At 39.8% G+C, this 20,679-nt stretch overlaps 1 protein-coding gene and 1 long non-coding RNA gene across 3 annotated transcripts in view; both read right to left on the bottom strand.

The window, feature by feature from the left end:
• The window catches only part of LOC138363025 (uncharacterized), a 439,332-nt gene that overhangs the window by 153,210 nt on the left and 265,443 nt on the right, over positions 1-20,679 (bottom strand). The window lies entirely within an intron of this gene.
• LOC123746008 (uncharacterized) lies at positions 153-20,167 on the bottom strand. 2 transcript variants are annotated; one of them, XM_045727137.2, is made up of 6 exons: positions 17,950-18,928; positions 16,890-17,032; positions 15,146-15,276; positions 14,484-14,621; positions 12,461-12,734; positions 153-744 (listed from the first exon to the last, which is right to left on the bottom strand). In XM_045727137.2, the coding sequence occupies exons 1-6, from the start codon at positions 17,965-17,967 to the stop codon at positions 738-740; spliced, it is 711 nt and encodes a 236-aa protein (XP_045583093.2). In that variant the 5' UTR covers positions 17,968-18,928; the 3' UTR covers positions 153-737. The 2 variants fall into 2 exon arrangements, with proteins under 2 accessions (XP_045583093.2, XP_069177888.1); XM_069321787.1 differs by lacking the exon at positions 153-744 and having other exon boundaries at positions 11,568-12,734; positions 17,950-20,167.

Here is a 20,679-nt window from a genome sequence, read left to right as displayed (position 1 = left end):
ACACCTCAACTGCCAACACCCACTTTATACCCCAAAACTCTAAATGAAACTATGCTCTATTATCCCCCTAACCATCAAGTTTCATACGCTCTGGTCTATATAATCTATACTACGATTGATGATGTCAATTCGCTATTTCGCAGGAATACACAGCATCGTTGGCAACTGAAGCACGCCTACGCAAGCGTAAATAATTATTTGCTGGCGTTCGTCTTATTTTATATTGTTGCATTGAGCTAAAATATACTTTCTGATTGCTTATAGTGTTTAGTTATTTTTTCTTATTATTTTTAATGTACTAAATTAATTAAAACAAAAATAGACGTGATATTTCCTATAGACATTTCGGTGTCTATAATAATACTTTTCATTCAGCAGTTATCAAAACAACAAGAACGGCAGGGAATTACAAACGTTGGGAGTCATGTGACCAGTAACCAGACGGGATGATATTTCTGCGCCCTCACTCACTCATTGTACTCTAAACCTCTAGTGCACCGATCGAAGTACTGGGGCGCCAGGTGCTGTGCATGTTGTTTGCTGTGCATCCTGTGCAGGGTGGCGTGAGTACCTCGCACTCTTACACTCACCATTGCTGGGTCTAGCTAGTGCTTAGATGGGTCGCCATCTAGACTTATGGGGTCAGGCTAACCACTGCAAGGTCTGACTAGTGGCTGGATGGGTCGACACGATGGAAGACGTCTTTGCACAGTCACGTTAATCACCGCTGGGTCTGGCTAGTGGCTGGATGGGGCACCAAGAATAAAACAATACATCTTTGTTCCTTAGTTTTGATTTTTGTCTGGGATGAAACTATATGTGCAGGTTGGTAATGTATTAAGCTACAGTGCCACGTGTGGCCTTAATATAACAAACTTGCAAGGATGCAACTTAGCAAGTCAAATATACCAGTCTTGTGGAATATAACCAAACCATTGTACCTTCTTGCGAATACATTATTATTATTATTCTCTGTGATATTGACTAATTCTCTGTAACTTCTTTACTTCCATCTATATGACAGTATTTTAGCGAGAACTGCAACACAATTTAAATTAATAGACCTGAGACGAAGTCAAATTCACTTCGAATATATATAATATATATATATATATATATATATATATATATATATATATATATATATATATATATATATATATATATAAGCCTATACTTGCATAAACCACAAGTGAAGATAAACAATCTTTGGACAACACCCACCAGTGGGACTCGAACCCAGAAAGCACAACTACCTTCCAGTAGCTGGCATAACTAGTATGCTTTAACCCACTACGCCATCAGACCTTACAAAAGAAGTAGATAGTTCGAGATATATATCTCAAACATCTCTACCTCCCGAAGGCACCAGATGAGTGAGGGGTCAGTCTGCATTTTTCGTCAAGCCACTGTCAATGTGAGAGAACTCGTGTCCAGCTTATAAGCCTATACTTGCATAAACCACAAGTGAAGATAAACAATCTTTGGACAACACCCACCAGTGGGACTCGAACCCAGAAAGCACAACTACCTTCCAGTAGCTGGCATAACTAGTATGCTTTAACCCACTACGCCATCAGACCTTACAAAAGAAGTAGATAGTTCGAGATATATATCTCAAACATCTCTACCTCCCGAAGGCACCAGATGAGTGAGGGGTCAGTCTGCATTTTTCGTCAAGCCACTGTCAATGTGAGAGAACTCGTGTCCAGCTTATAAGCCTATACTTGCATAAACCACAAGTGAAGATAAACAATCTTTGGACAACACCCACCAGTGGGACTCGAACCCAGAAAGCACAACTACCTTCCAGTAGCTGGCATAACTAGTATGCTTTAACCCACTACGCCATCAGACCTTACAAAAGAAGTAGATAGTTCGAGATATATATCTCAAACATCTCTACCTCCCGAAGGCACCAGATGAGTGAGGGGTCAGTCTGCATTTTTCGTCAAGCCACTGTCAATGTGAGAGAACTCGTGTCCAGCTTATAAGCCTATACTTGCATAAACCACAAGTGAAGATAAACAATCTTTGGACAACACCCACCAGTGGGACTCGAACCCAGAAAGCACAACTACCTTCCAGTAGCTGGCATAACTAGTATGCTTTAACCCACTACGCCATCAGACCTTACAAAAGAAGTAGATAGTTCGAGATATATATCTCAAACATCTCTACCTCCCGAAGGCACCAGATGAGTGAGGGGTCAGTCTGCATTTTTCGTCAAGCCACTGTCAATGTGAGAAAACTCGTGTCCAGCTTATAAGCCTATACTTGCATAAACCACAAGTGAAGATAAACAATCTTTGGACAACACCCACCAGTGGGACTCGAACCCAGAAAGCACAACTACCTTCCAGTAGCTGGCATAACTAGTATGCTTTAACCCACTACGCCATCAGACCTTACAAAAGAAGTAGATAGTTCGAGATATATATCTCAAACATCTCTACCTCCCGAAGGCACCAGATGAGTGAGGGGTCAGTCTGCATTTTTCGTCAAGCCACTGTCAATGTGAGAGAACTCGTGTCCAGCTTATAAGCCTATACTTGCTTATAAGCCTTATAAGCTGGACACGAGTTCTCTCACATTGACAGTGGCTTGACGAAAAATGCAGACTGACCCCTCACTCATCTGGTGCCTTCGGGAGGTAGAGATGTTTGAGATATATATCTCGAACTATCTACTTCTTTTGTAAGGTCTGATGGCGTAGTGGGTTAAAGCATACTAGTTATGCCAGCTACTGGAAGGTAGTTGTGCTTTCTGGGTTCGAGTCCCACTGGTGGGTGTTGTCCAAAGATTGTTTATCTTCACTTGTGGTTTATGCAAGTATAGGCTTATAAGCTGGACACGAGTTCTCTCACATTGACAGTGGCTTGACGAAAAATGCAGACTGACCCCTCACTCATCTGGTGCCTTCGGGAGGTAGAGATGTTTGAGATATATATCTCGAACTATCTACTTCTTTTGTAAGGTCTGATGGCGTAGTGGGTTAAAGCATACTAGTTATGCCAGCTACTGGAAGGTAGTTGTGCTTTCTGGGTTCGAGTCCCACTGGTGGGTGTTGTCCAAAGATTGTTTATCTTCACTTGTGGTTTATGCAATTATAGGCTTATAAGCTGGACACGAGTTCTCTCACATTGACAGTGGCTTGACGAAAAATGCAGACTGACCCCTCACTCATCTGGTGCCTTCGGGAGGTAGAGATGTTTGAGATATATATCTCGAACTATCTACTTCTTTTGTAAGGTCTGATGGCGTAGTGGGTTAAAGCATACTAGTTATGCCAGCTACTGGAAGGTAGTTGTGCTTTCTGGGTTCGAGTCCCACTGGTGGGTGTTGTCCAAAGATTGTTTATCTTCACTTGTGGTTTATGCAAGTATAGGCTTATAAGCTGGACACGAGTTCTCTCACATTGACAGTGGCTTGACGAAAAATGCAGACTGACCCCTCACTCATCTGGTGCCTTCGGGAGGTAGAGATGTTTGAGATATATATCTCGAACTATCTACTTCTTTTGTAAGGTCTGATGGCGTAGTGGGTTAAAGCATACTAGTTATGCCAGCTACTGGAAGGTAGTTGTGCTTTCTGGGTTCGAGTCCCACTGGTGGGTGTTGTCCAAAGATTGTATATATATATATATATATATATATATATATATATATATATATATATATATATATTATATATATATTCGAAGTGAATATATATATATATATATATATATATATATATATATATATATATATACATATATATATATATATATATATATATATATGTATATATATGTATATATATGTATATATATGTATATATATATATATATTATTAAATATGACCGAAAAAGTAAGATTAATAATTCTAACACGAATTTTCTCAATCTTTCGTACATTACGCTTCACTGTTGGAGGTAAATCAAAAATCACTTCTCCAAAATTCATTTTTATTTCTAGTCTGACGCGACACGGGCGCGTTTCGTAAAACTTATTACATTTTCAAAGACTTCACAAATACACAACTGATTAGAACTTGCGTTTCCCTGATTTTATATCTACATTTGAGTGAGGTGGGAAGGGTGATGTGGCATTACATTTGAGTGAGGTGGGAAGGGTGATGTGGCATTACATTTGAGTGAGGTGGGAAGGGTGATGTGGCATTACATTTGAGTGAGGTGGGAAGGGTGATGTGGCATTAACACAAGACAGAACACTAGGGGATATTAATAGGGTATTAAAAGTATCAACACAAGACAGAACAGAAACAATGGGTATTGAATAGAAGTGTTTGTAGAAAGCCTATTGGTCCATATTTCTTGATGCTTCTATATTGGAGCGGAGTCTTGAGGTGGGTAGAATATAGTTGTGCAATAATTGGCTGTTGATTGCTGGTGTTGACTTCTTGATGTGTAGTGCCTCGCAAACGTCAAGCCGCCTGCTATCGCTGTATCTATCGATGATTTCTGTGTTGTTTACTAGGATTTCTAAATATTTCTAGAAATCCTAGTAAACAACACAGAAATCATCGATAGATACAGCGATAGCAGGCGGCTTGACGTTTGCGAGGCACTACACATCAAGAAGTCAACACCAGCAATCAACAGCCAATTATTGCACAACTATATTCTACCCACCTCAAGACTCCGCTCCAATATAGAAGCATCAAGAAATATGGACCAATAGGCTTTCTACAAACACTTCTATTCAATACCCATTGTTTCTGTTCTGTCTTGTGTTGATACTTTTAATACCCTATTAATATCCCCTAGTGTTCTGTCTTGTGTTAATGCCACATCACCCTTCCCACCTCACTCAAATGTAATGCCACATCACCCTTCCCACCTCACTCAAATGTAATGCCACATCACCCTTCCCACCTCACTCAAATGTAATGCCACATCACCCTTCCCACCTCACTCAAATGTAGATATAAAATCAGGGAAACGCAAGTTCTAATCAGTTGTGTATTTGTGAAGTCTTTGAAAATGTAATAAGTTTTACGAAACGCGCCCGTGTCGCGTCAGACTAGAAATAAAAATGAATTTTGGAGAAGTGATTTTTGATTTACCTCCAACAGTGAAGCGTAATGTACGAAAGATTGAGAAAATTCGTGTTAGAATTATTAATCTTACTTTTTCGGTCATATTTAATAATATATGTCTACAGGAAAGACTGCTACCAAAATATACTAATATATATATATATATATATATATATATATATATATATATATATATATATATATATATATATATATATATATATATATATATGTCGTACCTAGTAGCCAGAACGCACTTCTCAGCCTACTATGCAAGGCCCAATTTGCCTAATAAGCCAAGTTTTCATGAATTAATGGTTTTTCGTCTACCTAACCATAGGTTAGGTTAGGTAGGGTTGGTTAGGTTCGGTTATATATCTACGTTAATTTTACCTCCAATAAAAAAAAATTGACCTCATACATAATGAAATGGGTAGCTTTATCATGGCATAAGAAAAAAATTAGAGAAAATATATTGATTCAGGAAAACTTGGCTTATTAGGCAAATCGGGCCTTGCATAGTAGGCTGAGAAGTGCGTTCTGGCTACTAGGTACGACATATATATATATATATATATATATATATATATATATATATATATATATATATATATATATATATATATATATATATATATAATCAACACTTCGACAGTTAACTATATATAGTCAGTTATAACTATACAAGAGTATGTCCATCTGTTTAACAGTTCCCATGTTGGCGGCTAGGGTCTAGCCTCACCAAACTTTGCAGGATAACTGGTCTGGTGATTATCATAGGCGGGGTCGAGTACCATGCCTACCCCCCCCCCCCCTTCCCCTTCCCCTTTGCATTAAATAGCAAATCATACTAACCCTGCAGTGTGTATGTATATATAAATTTGTCTGTTATTTGGTAGGCATCAATAAGTGAAAGCTGTCGACAAGTGTCCCCCCCCCCCACCTCGCACTTGTTGGTTTCACGCGAACACCTGCACTCTTATACAGGTGTTCTTCACGCTCTCACATGTGAATCACATTCACCCTATGTATATGTGTTCTTGTGAACGTGTACTCGAGTATACATGCAGGCATATACACATACATATATACCTATGTGCTTAACATTCATTTAGCACCATAACGAGGTTATTGACGTCTTAACATCTAGATTATTGACATCGTAACAACGAGGGTATTGATGTCGTAACAAAGAGGTTATGTATGCCGTAACATCGAGGTTATTAACGACGTAACATCAAGGTTATTAACGACGTAACATCAAGGTTATTGATTCCGTAACAACGAGGGTATTGACACCGTAACAACGAGGGTATTGACGCCGTAACAACGATGGTATTGACGCCGTAACAACGAGGGTATTGACACCGTAACAATGAGGTTATTGACGCTGTAACAACGATGGTATTGACGCCGTAACAACGAGGGTATTGACGCCGTAACAACGATGGTATTGACGCCGTAACAACGAGGGTATTGACGCCGTAACAACGAGGGTATTGACGCCGTAACAACGAGGGTATTGACGCCGTAACAACGAGGGTATTGACGCCGTATCAACGAGGGTATTGACGCCGTAACAACGATGGTATTGACGCCGTAACAACGAGGGTATTGACGCCGTAACAACGAGGGTATTGACGCCGTAACAACGAGGGTATTGACGCCGTAACAACGAGGGTATTGACGCCGTAACAACGAGGGTATTGACACCGTAACAATGAGGTTATTGACGCTGTAACAACGATGGTATTGACGCCGTAACAACGAGGGTATTGACGGCTAACCCCCCCTTCCCCTTGCTTAGCCTCTCTTCCCTTTTCAAAATATATAATATTAGGGGAACAATGAAAGTACGTTATGTGTTTACGTTACGACAAGTTAACGTAACAGGGTAGGTTAAGTTACGGCAACAGGTTAAGTTACGGCAACAGGTTAAGCTAACAGGACAGGTTATATGATATCACAGGTAAACGAAACCCAATCCGATAAATAAAGGCTACTTATCCAGCCCGTCCTTCTGAGGTTTCACAACGTTAGGAAACTGTCGTAATAAAGTCCCTTATTCTAACCTATCAGAGGACCCAAAACAGAAAACGGGACACTGTCAATTTCGCGAGCCGCTACCATTTTCTAATACGACAATTTTTGGCATTTGGTCGAGTATGCGTCAAAATGCGATGTTCAAAGGGGCACTAGATTATAGTTTATAAAAAATATTACAATTATACAATATATAATTACGTTTTAAGCTGTTATTATGAATTTCTCTAATGTAAATAACAATAGATTTATTGTAAACTTAGTCAATATAAATGTACAACCTATCATCTTGAGGTTATCTTGAAATGATTTAGGGGCTTTTAGTGTCCCCGCGGCCCGGTCCTCGACCAGGCCTCCACCCCCAGGAAGCAGCCCTTGACAGCTGACTAACACTCAGGTACCTATTTTACTGCTAGGTAACAGGGGCATAGGGTGAAAGAAACTCTAGCCATTGTTTCTCGCCGGCGTCCGGGATCGAATCCGGGACCACAGGATCACAAGTGCAGTATGCTGTCCGCTCGGCCGACCGGCATGAAGTTTTTCATTCAATTAGTAAATAACCTAAACCCACCACCCTGACAACCACTATTAGGCAGACACTACGTCACCTTCCCCAGCAGCTCCAGACAGGCGGGGTCTCCTGTGCGTGTCTTACCACTACCACATGGACCAACATAGCCATTAATAACGTAAAAAAGTCCCCGAGAGCACTCATGTTAACGCCCTAGCAAACACTTCAGCACTTATCGACAAGGAAGGCAATCTGCTGACAAATTGGTGCTGTAGCACAGTGGTCTAGGCACTCAATTTACAACCGGAAGGACTCGGATTCGATTCCCGCTGCAGGAGAGAGACGCTTAGGCATGTTTCCTTTCATCTGATTCCTTTGTTTATTTAGGAAATTGCAATGGGTGGAATCTCGGCCGGGGAAGGGGAGGAGAGAACGTCAGACCAATATAGAGCACTTAATAACCTTTCTGGCTATCCTATCAACGTATCCCGCTATCGGGATACCAGATTGGTAAAGCAAATACAATAAGCAAGGAATGTTTCAATTAGGCGACAATATCAAACACCTGTACGAAGCCCTCTAGGAAGCAGAACCATTCATGATCTGTTGTTGTATAAGACTCGCTACTTGGAACAAAAAGTTCCAAGTAGCACGGGCTACGGTGAGCCGCATTCATGACCGACCATCATCTGTTTATTTGGCCGACGTCCTCGCCATAGCAACCTCACGTTACGGCCTTCTGTGCTTATTGAATAGCTTGAACACGGTTGAATCATCCATACTGTTCACAAGCGTAGAACAATAAGGCTATTGACTCCATCTCTCTCCCAGATGCCATGTTAATCACATCAGGAAAACTAGCCTAAATTCAGCCTACTAGAAATTGACAAACAAGGATGACCTCATTCATTGCTACTCACAAAACATGAGGAGTACATTCCGGGTTTTCCTGAGGGCATATGCTGCAGTGACTAATAATTTTTCCACATTATTAATATGAGTCCTCACAATGACACCGACAGATCAATTGGTCTAACCCAGGCACTCATGAAAAACGGCGCACACATGCAACATTCCTGACCTCAAAAAGGCTCCGCAGATGGACACAACCAACCACACAACCACTATGACAAAAGCAGCGTTTACAACATTCCTGGCACGCGGGAGACACTTCACACAAGAGCTGAAGACCACAATCTTGCGTGTTACTCATCTAGACAAAATCGTACCGGTAATGACATGGAAGGAGGTCAGCTAAATAATTCACAAAGAAAACAGTACTTAAGAAATTCCTATACGCAGCGGCTATTCAAATATAAACATATCTCACCGGAAAATTATGGATCAACATATTCTACCCCCTCACAACATTTATTGCGATGAAATATATAATCAGCAGGACAAATGTGGGGGCCCTTTGACAAGCCGCCGGCTTCCTGTCATCGTCAAGGCCACTAAAGTGTTTGTGGCTCAGGTAAATTCAGGTAAAATCTCGCATTTATCAGCCAGGTACTAACAATAGTTCGGCGATAAAGCACTATTTTACAGACAATATTATCCGCCAATCTTTCTACGAATGTCTCTAAATTACTATTTGGTTTACAGAGGCGAACGGTTTCCATTTATCTTGTCCTACCCTGGAAAAGAACCCGTTTCGGTCCGTCCTGGACCATTCTCAAGACGATTGTCGACTTGAGAATGGTCCAGGACGGACCGAAACGTCGTCGTCCATTCACTTTCTAGTGTGTGGTTTAGTCAACATATTTGAGCCACGTTATTGTGACTCCTCGTCTGCATCATAACGGTACTCTGCCTTCTTTGAGTCATACTTTCCCACAACCAGCATGAAGGACTGCCAGGATTGGTTTTAATTATGCTAAGATGCATGAGGTTGTTATCAAGTTGTATTTATATTTGTGGTAAGCTGCTTGGCTTAGAAATTGTACTTATGGGCTTTCTCGAACCTATTGTTGATAATATTATATATTTAGCTGTGTAAGTTGATTATCATGACTGTAAAACTTGCTTAGGTAAATAAATTTGGGTTTTCAGTTCCTCAGCGTATTATGATCCACATTATGACTCATTATCCCTTTGAGATGTATTTTGTTTATCTCAATAACCATACTTGAACTTGAATGACCCACATCATAGTCATGGAGTGCATAATAAATATATTAAACTGAATACCTAATGTATTTTCTTGTTAATAAATACATACAAAAATAAATAAGAGCCAGCATGGAAAGCTGGGATTGCACTTGGATATCTAAGATATCTATCCTTTTGAGATGTATTTTTTTGTCTCAATAAACGTACCTGAACTAAGATATGTTGACAGTTTTCTATTTCAATTTTAAACATAGAAAACACACGTTTGATGCGTAACTTTACAAAATGCCACATTTACGTTCTTTTTATATTCTCGAGAAAATTACTCTTATGTGCTAAAATACTTCCTCACAAATAGAACCTCCAAGATCTACATACAAAGTGGCTTCTCAGATAACATCCCACTTGGATTATTGTATCCAAACACGGAGGCCTCATCTTTAGAAAGACAGGAACTTCAAAGTACTGAAAATATACCTCAAGGCACTGGAAGACAAGAGTTAGGGGAGTCATGATCATCACCTATAAAATTCTCAGTGGAATTAACAGGGTAGAGGAATTCTCAGAGGAGTTGACAACTATTTAGCACGAGTGGTACAAAATTTGCAGGTAGAGTGAAATATTTTTAGTATTCCATATTTCACATTACTGTCAATAATACACCATAATAACGTAACCAAACGTAATGAAACTTAACCTAACTTAACTTAACCTAAAGTAACTTTAACCTAACCTAACCATGGCTAGTGAGTATATAATGGCTCTAATTGGCTAATTATGTTATCGTTCTCAATCCATTCCCGTGAGCGTATTTCCTCCCTGAGAACAGGTTGTAGGCAGTTCAAAGGGGGCATCCCGCACCGCCACATAAGAATAAGCCAGAGACAATTAAGAACTTCCACTTTGTCTACGCCATTCGGTAATCCAATCATCTTCCCTCTATGGGTGTCCCAAAACCTGTGGAAGCAGACTCCAGCTGCAAACCTGACCGCCATCCTGTTGCGACGTGTAATCTGTCTCGTTTGACCATGCCTTTTGACCATGTGATGATATACTGTACTTGTTAAGGCGCCTCTGGGAACATCCCGTGCGTAGGTTCGAGCCTACATCATTGCCTTGTGGATTTGTTAATCTATCTCCCCAGTAGATCCTCCACTTTCACGTTCAGTACTTCAAGTAAGGTCAGACTCGCTTCGTGGCGACTCACATCACTAGAAAACTTCAAGCCGGCCGTCTCAGACCGGCGGAGAGGTGGCGAGGAACTCATACTACAGGTACACCACCACCACCACCCCAGCAGATGGCGAACAATGACCACAAAAATACACGTCAGAGAATATTTGTTGGCTGGATAAATAAACTACTGTGGTGACCTTAATATCTTTCCCATGGTTCATTGGTCAAACCATTGAAAGACGGTGATAAATGTTTATGAAAAAAGGAATGGGCAAATATATAATCCTAGAGCATTTTTTTTCAGTTTAATTCATTTATTATGCACCCGATACCCATCCTGTTGGCGGTTGTGGACCCCATACCCATCCTGTGGGCGGTTGTGGACCCCATACCCAACCTGTGGGCGGTTGTGGACTCCATACCCATCCTGTGGGCGGTTGTGGACCCCATACCCATCCTGTGGGCGGTTGTGGACTCCATACCCAACCTGTGGGCGGTTGTGGACCCCATACTCATCCTGTGGGCGGTTGTGGACCCCATACCCATCCTGTGGGCGGTTGTGGACCCCATACCCATCCTGTGGGCGGTTGTGGACCCCATACCCATCCTATGGGCAGTTGTGGGCCCATATCCATTCTATGAACGGTAGTTGCAAAGGTTAGAGAGGTACATAATGGGGTCAGGAACTGAACCTCAACATGTTTAGCTGAGCAAGTTACAGCATTGATGAGCTCCTTACATACTGCAGTTTGTTAACTGTTAAGACAAGGCCAGTCAAACTTGAATGTGAAATCGTATTTGTTAATTTGCTTACGTACTTTGCATACTGCATTAGTAATTAATTAGAGACGTTATTAAGGTAATACACTGTAAGCAAATTTAGTAAATTGCCTATGCAAATGTGAAGTATAGTAAGTAGTGATAGCAAGCTGTATGCAATAGTAACAAGAGGTAAAGCTATTGTGTAATTATAAAACAAACATGGATGTAGACAGTATGTTCAATTACCCATATGATATTTGCATAGGCGAAATTAGTAATTAACATAAACTATGCAATATGTAAATATATGTAGGTTTATATAAATTTAGAGAAAATGTAAGTATATATAGTTTGTTCTGTATTAAATAGTGGTTGGCTAAGTTATAAACGAATTGTCGAAGCGTTGAATTGTGATCAAGATGTAAATATCATCTAGATAAATTAGAAAGAAGTTCTAATTAATTGTTAATAAGTTCTAATTAAGCGAAATATACCCTTTTTAACTCAGTTAAACTTGTCAGTTGGAGAGCAGCTTGGGCAGTCCTAGGGAGGGACAACGTTGCCGCTTCTTCCATTTGGAATTTTAAGGGGACAGACTCAGAAATCTTGCATTCAGACAACTAGTAAGTATTGTGGGAAGATTTTGTGCCAGCAATATTGCTTATACATGTAGATGATTGCTTCAGATCTGGGTCAACAAGCCTCGTCCCAGGGTTAGGAAGCCTCATCCCAGGCTCAGCAAGCCTTATATTAGTTGCTGGGCCAGCAAACGTCATCTCAGTATCAACAAACCTCATCTCAGGGTTAACATACCTCATCCCAGTGTTTGGAAGCCTCATCTCAGGATCAGCAAGTCTAATTTCAGGGTCAATAAGCCTCATCTCAGTGTCAGCAAACTTCATCTCTGGGTCAACAAACCTCACCCCAGGGTTTGAAAGCCTCATCTCAGGCTCAACAGGTTTCATCTCGGGTTCATCAAGCATCATCTCAGAGAATGAGAACTCGACCTCCTCCGTCTCAGAGTCCTCATCATCGCTTGTAGACAGCTGGGACAATATTTCCATGATTTTACCAAAAGATGGCAAATCTGAAAAAAATACAGACTTGATTAATTGAAAGTAAATCTAAAGCGCTTATTTAAACATAAATAGCGCAATTTTACCTGTGAATTGAAAAGGGCATTAAGTAAAAAATTGGTAAAACATTAATTAGTGCTTAGGAACAGGAATATACGCAAAGAGCTATACACCCAGCTTCTCGGTGTATGTACACTGAGAGTTTACTTTAGTCCTGGACAATATTCAGGACTAAAGTGTTCTTGCTGGTTAGTCAGTAAGCCTTTTATAACTCTGCAGAGGTTGATTGGCCTTCTCACGAAAACGCGAATTGAATACAATGGAGACCCTGGCAACAATGAACAAATAATAACAATTATAATATTTGATTTACTGTACTGAAAAAATAGACGATCTGATTACATAATTTCACAATACACGAACAAATAAGTAGATGTTTAATGGGTATACTATATAAAAATGATAATATAATAACTGTATTAAGATCAAATGAAAAGAAAATCCGTCAGAGACAGATATTTAATAGTGCTATAGTTCAAGAATACAAGTGGACCAGATCTCCTAGTTACTCTTCCCCTCTCGCTCTTGTTCTACTACAAGACTGCAGTAAGGGTACTGTAATTGACCCTTCACAGGAGTACCAGTAAAAATGAAAAGGATTGACCTTTCAGCAACTGAACTAGCATTAACCCTTCAGTACGTATACAGTTGGATTAAACCTTCAGGTGTATACTTGTATTAACTCTTTAGCAGAAGTAATATGATTAGTCCTTCAGCATGTGTACTAGGATTAACCTTCAGCATGTATATACTAGAATAAACCCATCAGCATGTGTATACTACGATTATCCCTTCAGCATGTGTATACTAGGATTAAATTAATACTTCAGCACCTGTATACTAGGCTAGCCCTTCAGCAGATATACCACAATTTATTGGTGATTTTTCTGTATTTTTAGGAAAGAAATGTCAACAAAGGGATGACTAATACAAGACTGGTTTCTAAGGGTTATGAAGAAATAGATATGAGATATCAGAGGGAATTAATATCTCGATGTTAACATTTAGGACATCACTTGTGAAAAGGATTGACCGAACACATTTGAGAGTTCAATATGGGGATCATTAGGCTATAGTATATAACATATTTCGCTCCACCAGTATTTTCTTGGTATGAACATTTATATAAGTATAGTATAGTTCATTATATAGATTGGAGAAGTTTAAAGTCAGGAAAGACCTGGGTAAATACTAGTTTTTTAAACAGGGGTGTTGATTTATATAACAAAGTGACAGGGAAGTATTATAGACGAGGGCGAACTGAATTATTCTGTGAGTTATACCTGATTTGAATATCTTATCAACTAATTTTTAAGTTACTTTTAATATTTACGCATATATCTTAACTAAAAAATGTCCGTATATATTTCTAAACTTGAATAACAAGATTTATATACTGCAATCATGGTCTTCTCTCAGAATTCTTGCTTTTGAAACTACATATTAAGTTAAATAAGAATATTGTCTATTCATATTATTATTATTTAAATTTTTGTATCAAATAAGGTGAATATCAAGAGATACAATTACCTAAAAGGGGCAATTAGGCACAGTTCATAACCTCAAATTAATGAATTATAATAACGTTAATTAATATAGGCAAATGCCGCTGACCCCTTAAACAATTACACAGCATTATGTAAATGCAGCTAGCTTAACAATTTAACAATAGTGCTGTTAAAACGAATTGTGATTGTGACCTTGGTTCCTATGCGTGCGGCGGTGGTGGAGCCACTGCTGGTGACACATGTGCATGATGGTGGTGTCGAGGTCGTCCTCAGTGAGGCTAGAGCTAGCCTCGTCCTCTCCTTCCTTCTCCTCTGGCTCCTCATATAACACTGTCACCAGGAATTAAAATCAATATCCAGAACTAAACAAATATGCTAGTGGCATTTAAAGTATAGTTTCAAGATGCCATTCATGATGACAATGTACGGAAACGGAACGACATATGGTGATTTACATAAACAAAAAAGGTAGATTTACTGTGTTCCTTGTAGGCACACTAACCAAGAGAAACGTTGATTCAACGCTGATCTGGTTGATGGGGTTCTGAGAGTTCTTCTACTTCCCAAGCCCGGCCCGAGGCCAGGCTTGACTTGTGAGAGTTTGGTCCACCAGGGAGTTTAAGGGATATGTGGGCCTGCGGGCCGCTCCAAGCGGCCCAAAGGCCCACATATCCACCACAGCCCGGTTGGTCCGGCACTCCTTGGAGGAAACAGTCTAGTTTCCTCTTTCAACGTTAATCTTGGAATATTGTACCCACTACGTTATGGAGGCAAGTATGTTATTTATGAAGAATACCTGATATTTCAAATATATTTTTTGTATATTGGAAATATATATTTTTCGTGCGTATAACCTGTATTCTGGTTGGTGTTGCGCCAGTGACTCCTCGCCAGTTGTGCGTTGATGATGCGTCGCTGGACGACCAAACCGTCCAGTTTCATGACAGCATTGAGGGCCGCGTCGAGACTCACGAACCGCACAAACCTGACAATAGACCATCACTAATTACCATGTATATACGTATTCCCATCTTCACGAGGGAGTTAATGTAGCTTCTGGATAGGACAACAGAAAGGGTTAAACAATAACTGGGTTATAGTATTAGTATATTATTCCTATGAAAATTGCGTGAGAGTTATATTGAAGACCTTGTGGGGATATATGAAGTTAGCATGATGTAAGGTGTGTGTTAGTACGTATGTATTGATGGTCAGAGCTGGGTGAACAAGCGGTACACGTGTATATATTTGTCTGGTTACACTTGTGGTGTGACATCAGAATTGCAAACCTTGATTGTTACCACTGTTAGTCCTATTTGCTATATATATATTTTCATTACTAATTGTTTTATGTACTAGGGTCATTTCAGTAAATAAACTATTTTTGTTTTTGTTGTTGTTGTTGTGGACGGCGAAAATGGATGGTTGGCTGCTCTATAATAATTGTAGGTTATTGATCTGATAGGCCTTGTTTGGAGTTGTCTAGTAAATATTGTATGTTACATAATTAATAATATCTTAATATTAAGGAGTGTGCCAAGCTCATATTGATTTAGCTGTGAAGGTGATTTATGTTATTGTACCATTTGTGTTTCATAGTTTGTTGACTGATTTAATGAAGTAAGGTTCTGTTTTAAGTAATTGAACCCTTATCCTTTCCACATTGTTCTGGGGGTTTTCTTGATGTAGTTTGGGTTTTGTTTATTAATATTGAAATTTACTGGCATTATTTTATGCCTTTCGCTTAAATTGCTTCTGTGATAATATTTTGAGGGGGTAACCAGGTTTTGAAGGGGACTAAGCTGATTTACTCATTTAATGCAAGGCTTAAGATACACTGATATAACTACCTGTGATCTCTGGTTGTGCGGGCATTCTCCAGCCCGTTCTCGCGAGCCTTTCCAACGTCAATAAACTCTTAAACAATGAGTTATGTGGTTCTTAAATTTGTAAGTCTTTATCGTAAGGTCAAGTATTCCACGAGGATATGTTAATCATGTCTCCATCTATGCAGTGAGTTACAGTGAATAATTGATTACTTGTTTACATGAGATATTTTCCAAGCTGATTCAGTTCAGTCACAGTCTTAAGTGGATGTTCTAGAATAATTATTTTATTAATGGTGTCACTTTAACTGCTTATTCTGGATATTGTTTGTTACTTCCCAGAATCTGTCATCTTATTATTCTGCATTAATGTTATTTATTGTACTATAAGTCTGAATCTCGTTTTAATCGACTGTAAAATCCTTGGATATATGCACAAAGAAATTACATTAACGTGATGTATCAATGAGAAAATAAGGTGGAGCCATGAGAAGGATTTGAACCTGCATCATAGGTACTCCCAAACACACATGCCTTGAACCACTGAACTACAGTACACTTTAAGCAACACAATCTTGTATTCAACTGAATCCACAGTTGCCTTGGGCATAGTTAGTGAAATTAATTAGTATTAAGTAATTATCAAAAGAAGGCGCAAAGCCGGGGAGACTATGTAGCTAATAAGTATTAAAAATAATCTGGATTAGGAGCTATGTCCAAATTATGGGTGGCTATTACAACTAGATATTAATAGACTATAACACATCCTCACCCGAAGATAAACTTCTTGAAGAGAGCCGCTCGTTTAGGGATCTCCACCTCAACCATCCCGCCAAAATTCTCGCAGAGGGACCGTAGATGCTCCTCAGTGGTTCCTGCTGGCAGGTTCCTCACCACCACAGTCACCGTTGGAGGCTGGGGGCAGCAGAGAGAAGGGGGTTGTTACACTATACGAAAGGTTCTTTCAAGGAAACTTGAACACCACTTCTAGTCAGGGCCGTCTTAACAACATTTTAGGTCCTGGGCAAAGTAATGCACTGTGGCTCTCTACAGAGATGATGGGCATTAGGGCTCTCTACCGAAATGATGTACATTGGGGTTCCCTAACCTGATGATAGACCTTGCCCGTTCGCTAAAGTGTAAGTTCCCTTATGCACAAATTATTTATAAATATAATTTAGAAAAGGGTTTGAATCCCAGGCCTTTCCAGCGAGAGGTCGAGTAATTATCCACTCTGCCAAGTCTCTGGTGAACACTATGGCAGTGTGAGGCCCCTAGAATCGTGGAGCCCCACGTCAATAGCCCACTGTGCCTAGATGGCACTCCTAGTTTTATCTTTAAATGGTGTGCACCTATTTATTTACTAAAGAAACTATAGTTTTTGAGATATTTAAATTTGACATAACTCTTCGTCTCTCGCCAACCATTCCCGAAATGCACCCACTCCACTGTTTTTTTAGTGTTGAGCCTATCATCCTCCGGAAGGTTATTAAGCAGCCCACTCTCGCCAGCGTTCCCAACATCAAGAAACTGTCGTGCTAAAGTGCCCTAACCTAACCAACCAGAGGAATCACGAACATAAAACAGGACATTATGTCAGTTTCGAGAGCCAATGCAATTTTCTTGAGCATTGGTGTTTTTGGCCTTAGGTATAATAGTGTACCTCAAAATGTGACATATTTATATAATCAAATATCACTATTATCGGTGTTTGAATTACATTAACAATGGGTACTGCTATGTCGGTATTTTAATTAGTCAGCCACTCAAACATCTATATAAAATTGTATAAAATGGTTATCAACAAGACACTGAACGATACATACACTTACCTTGGGTATCTTAAACATGATTGAAGTATTTTAATATTATATCAATAAATTATTAATTTCGCCTTAGTTATTTAATTTCTTAGTTAAGTAATTACTTAGTTAAGTAACTTTTATTGCAACAAAAATGATGTTCCTTCTATATATCAATGCTTCGTACTGCCGCTAGGGCAGAGACGTCCTTCAATACTGGGTAGTGACATTGATTACACGTGATATGTCATGTAAATCATAAGTTTTATAAATTCACGAAACAATTTCTGTATAGTTAACACTCGTTTAAAAATGGGTCCTTTTTCAGTTGCCTATGTATTGTTAACAAAAACAATACAGAATTATATGAGAGCAAGGTTTATGGGTTGTGGGGAGCAGGTGTCAACCTGCTGTACCAACGTGTAGTCTCACTTCTGTCTCACTGAACACTTTTGTCACGATTTATTCCATTTTCTGGCACATTATTCCTTCGCATCAAATTTTTTTTTTTTAATTTCAATATTGTTAAAGTTTGTGTGTGTGTGCGCAATATGTCCATCTACTTCTTGGATTATTCACCCAGTAAATATACCTCGGTTACACACAACGTTTAAAACTGAGAAAACTGAGCAATGTTAACATGGTCTTTCGGCACAAATAGCAGCTGTACTGAGGACGTCTAAGTAATTCGCTTCAAGTGTATCTCTTATCTCAAGAGCATCGGCTGTGTATCCACACACATTGGTGGATCTGCTCTTATCAGAGCTAGTACAGATACAACAAAGATAAGATTGGAGAGCTAACAGGGAAATGAATAAACTGAGCGATAAAGCAGGAACAAGAAAAGCCTGGTTTTAAGGTAATGAATCTCTATCCATCCTGTCCTCTTACAAAGAACGTTACATTTCGATCATATGCGTTGCATATGGCCAAAAGTTGTCGTACTTGAAAATGGAAGCGGCTCGTGAGAGTGACGTAGTCCCGTTTTCTGTTTTGGGTTCTCTGGTAGGTTAGGCAGCCCATCCTTATAAACAAAGGCCAAAATCCATTCCATGCACCCACCAAACCTCCCCGTTTATAAATGAAAGACGGCGCTTATGCTTATCGAGGTACCCAGTGGTCAACTGCTGAAATTTTTCAGGATGCAACCCACAACAGTTGTCTAATTCCCGGGTACCAATTTTCTGTTAGGTGAACAGGTGAAAAGAAACATTACCCAAATATTCTCCCACCCGAGGATTGCACCTTTAACCTCGGTTGTGACCTATGCTACAGGACCCAGGGAATATTTCCAATGGTTGAGGTTCTCATCAATAATTACTGCGGGAGAGATGTTGGTGTTGGGATGAATATGTCAGTTACATCTCATAACTTTCTGAGGAGGAAGTCTGAGTCGCCGTGACTGACCTACAGATATGCCTGCGGCATCTCCAAGCATGGAATCGCCTCCGTAAGACAGAGGACTTATATTATTATACAAACCATTATATATGAAGTAAAAAGTTAAATTACAAACAATATTATATACATGATGGAGAAAGTTAAAAGTGAAACTACTCTTTTTAACGCATACACACACTACTATTATTATCTGACCCTAATTTCATTGCACATATCAAATTTACCACTAATTCAAACAATCATTAATTTATTGAACAAACAGTCGACATATTTGGCCTCTTGGGGTGCAGTTGACAATCATTTTCATGCCAGAGGTCAAGTGTTTAATATCTCGGAGGTCATCTGAACACACGACGATATTGTTACGGGCCTCTTGTTATAGTGGCCATGTTTAGGTCATAATGTAAATATTTATTCACCAGTTACATGTCCAACCACTTGGGCTGGACGGTAGAGCGACGGTCTCCCTTCATGCAGGTCGGCGTTCAATCCCCGACCGTCCAAGTGGTTGGGCACCATTCCTTCCCCCCGTCCCATCCCAAATCCTTATCCTGACCCCTTCCAATTGCTATATAGTCGTAACGGCTTGGTGCTTTCCCCTGATAACTCCCTTCTCTTCACCAGTTACACTTTAGGCCTACTGGCCTCAGGAGACACGACTTGAATCATTCCCCTTTCAGGCAGCAACAATAATCCTTCCTCTCCAGCTACAGGTTTATACATCATCAGCATATCTCAACTCCTGCGTGGAGTAGCAATAGAATATAAATACATTAAGAATGGTGGCTCTAGTATAAATTAAGAGAATGAGGCACTTAGATGTTAAGATCCAGGAGCACCAAGTGACCACAACCACCCACGCCGGCGTCACTCAAGGCACTGCCGCTCCTCCTCCACAGGGTTGCCAAATCGAATCATTGAGATATGCTGATGATGTACAGTCTCCGTGGTGTAGTGGTAAGACACTCGCCTGGCGTTCCGCGAGCGCTATGTCATGGGTTCGTATCCTGGCCGGGGAGGATTTACTGGGCGCAAATCCTTAACTGTAGCCTCTGTTTAACGCAACAGTAAAATGTGTACTTGGATGAAAAAACGATTCTTCGCGGCAGGGGATCGTATTCCAGGGACCTGCCCGAAACGCTACGCGTACTAGTGGCTGTACAAGAATGTAACAACTCTTGTATATATCTCAAAAAAAAAAAAAAAAAGATCCAAATTGCTAAAAGTAGCAAGCTGACGGTCAAAAAGTAGCGAATTTGCAAGTAGAGTAGCCCAATTTTTTGTTTAGTCAAATCGAATCAAATCAAATGCTTATTCAGGTAAAAGTACATACATACAAGATGAGTTACAAACATAATG

Source organism: Procambarus clarkii, chromosome 10, assembly GCF_040958095.1.
Source record: "Procambarus clarkii isolate CNS0578487 chromosome 10, FALCON_Pclarkii_2.0, whole genome shotgun sequence".
In the NCBI taxonomy this organism is placed as follows: domain Eukaryota; kingdom Metazoa; phylum Arthropoda; class Malacostraca; order Decapoda; family Cambaridae; genus Procambarus; species Procambarus clarkii.
Note: the sequence above shows the minus strand (reverse complement) of the source record. Positions and strands in the feature narration are given on the sequence as shown.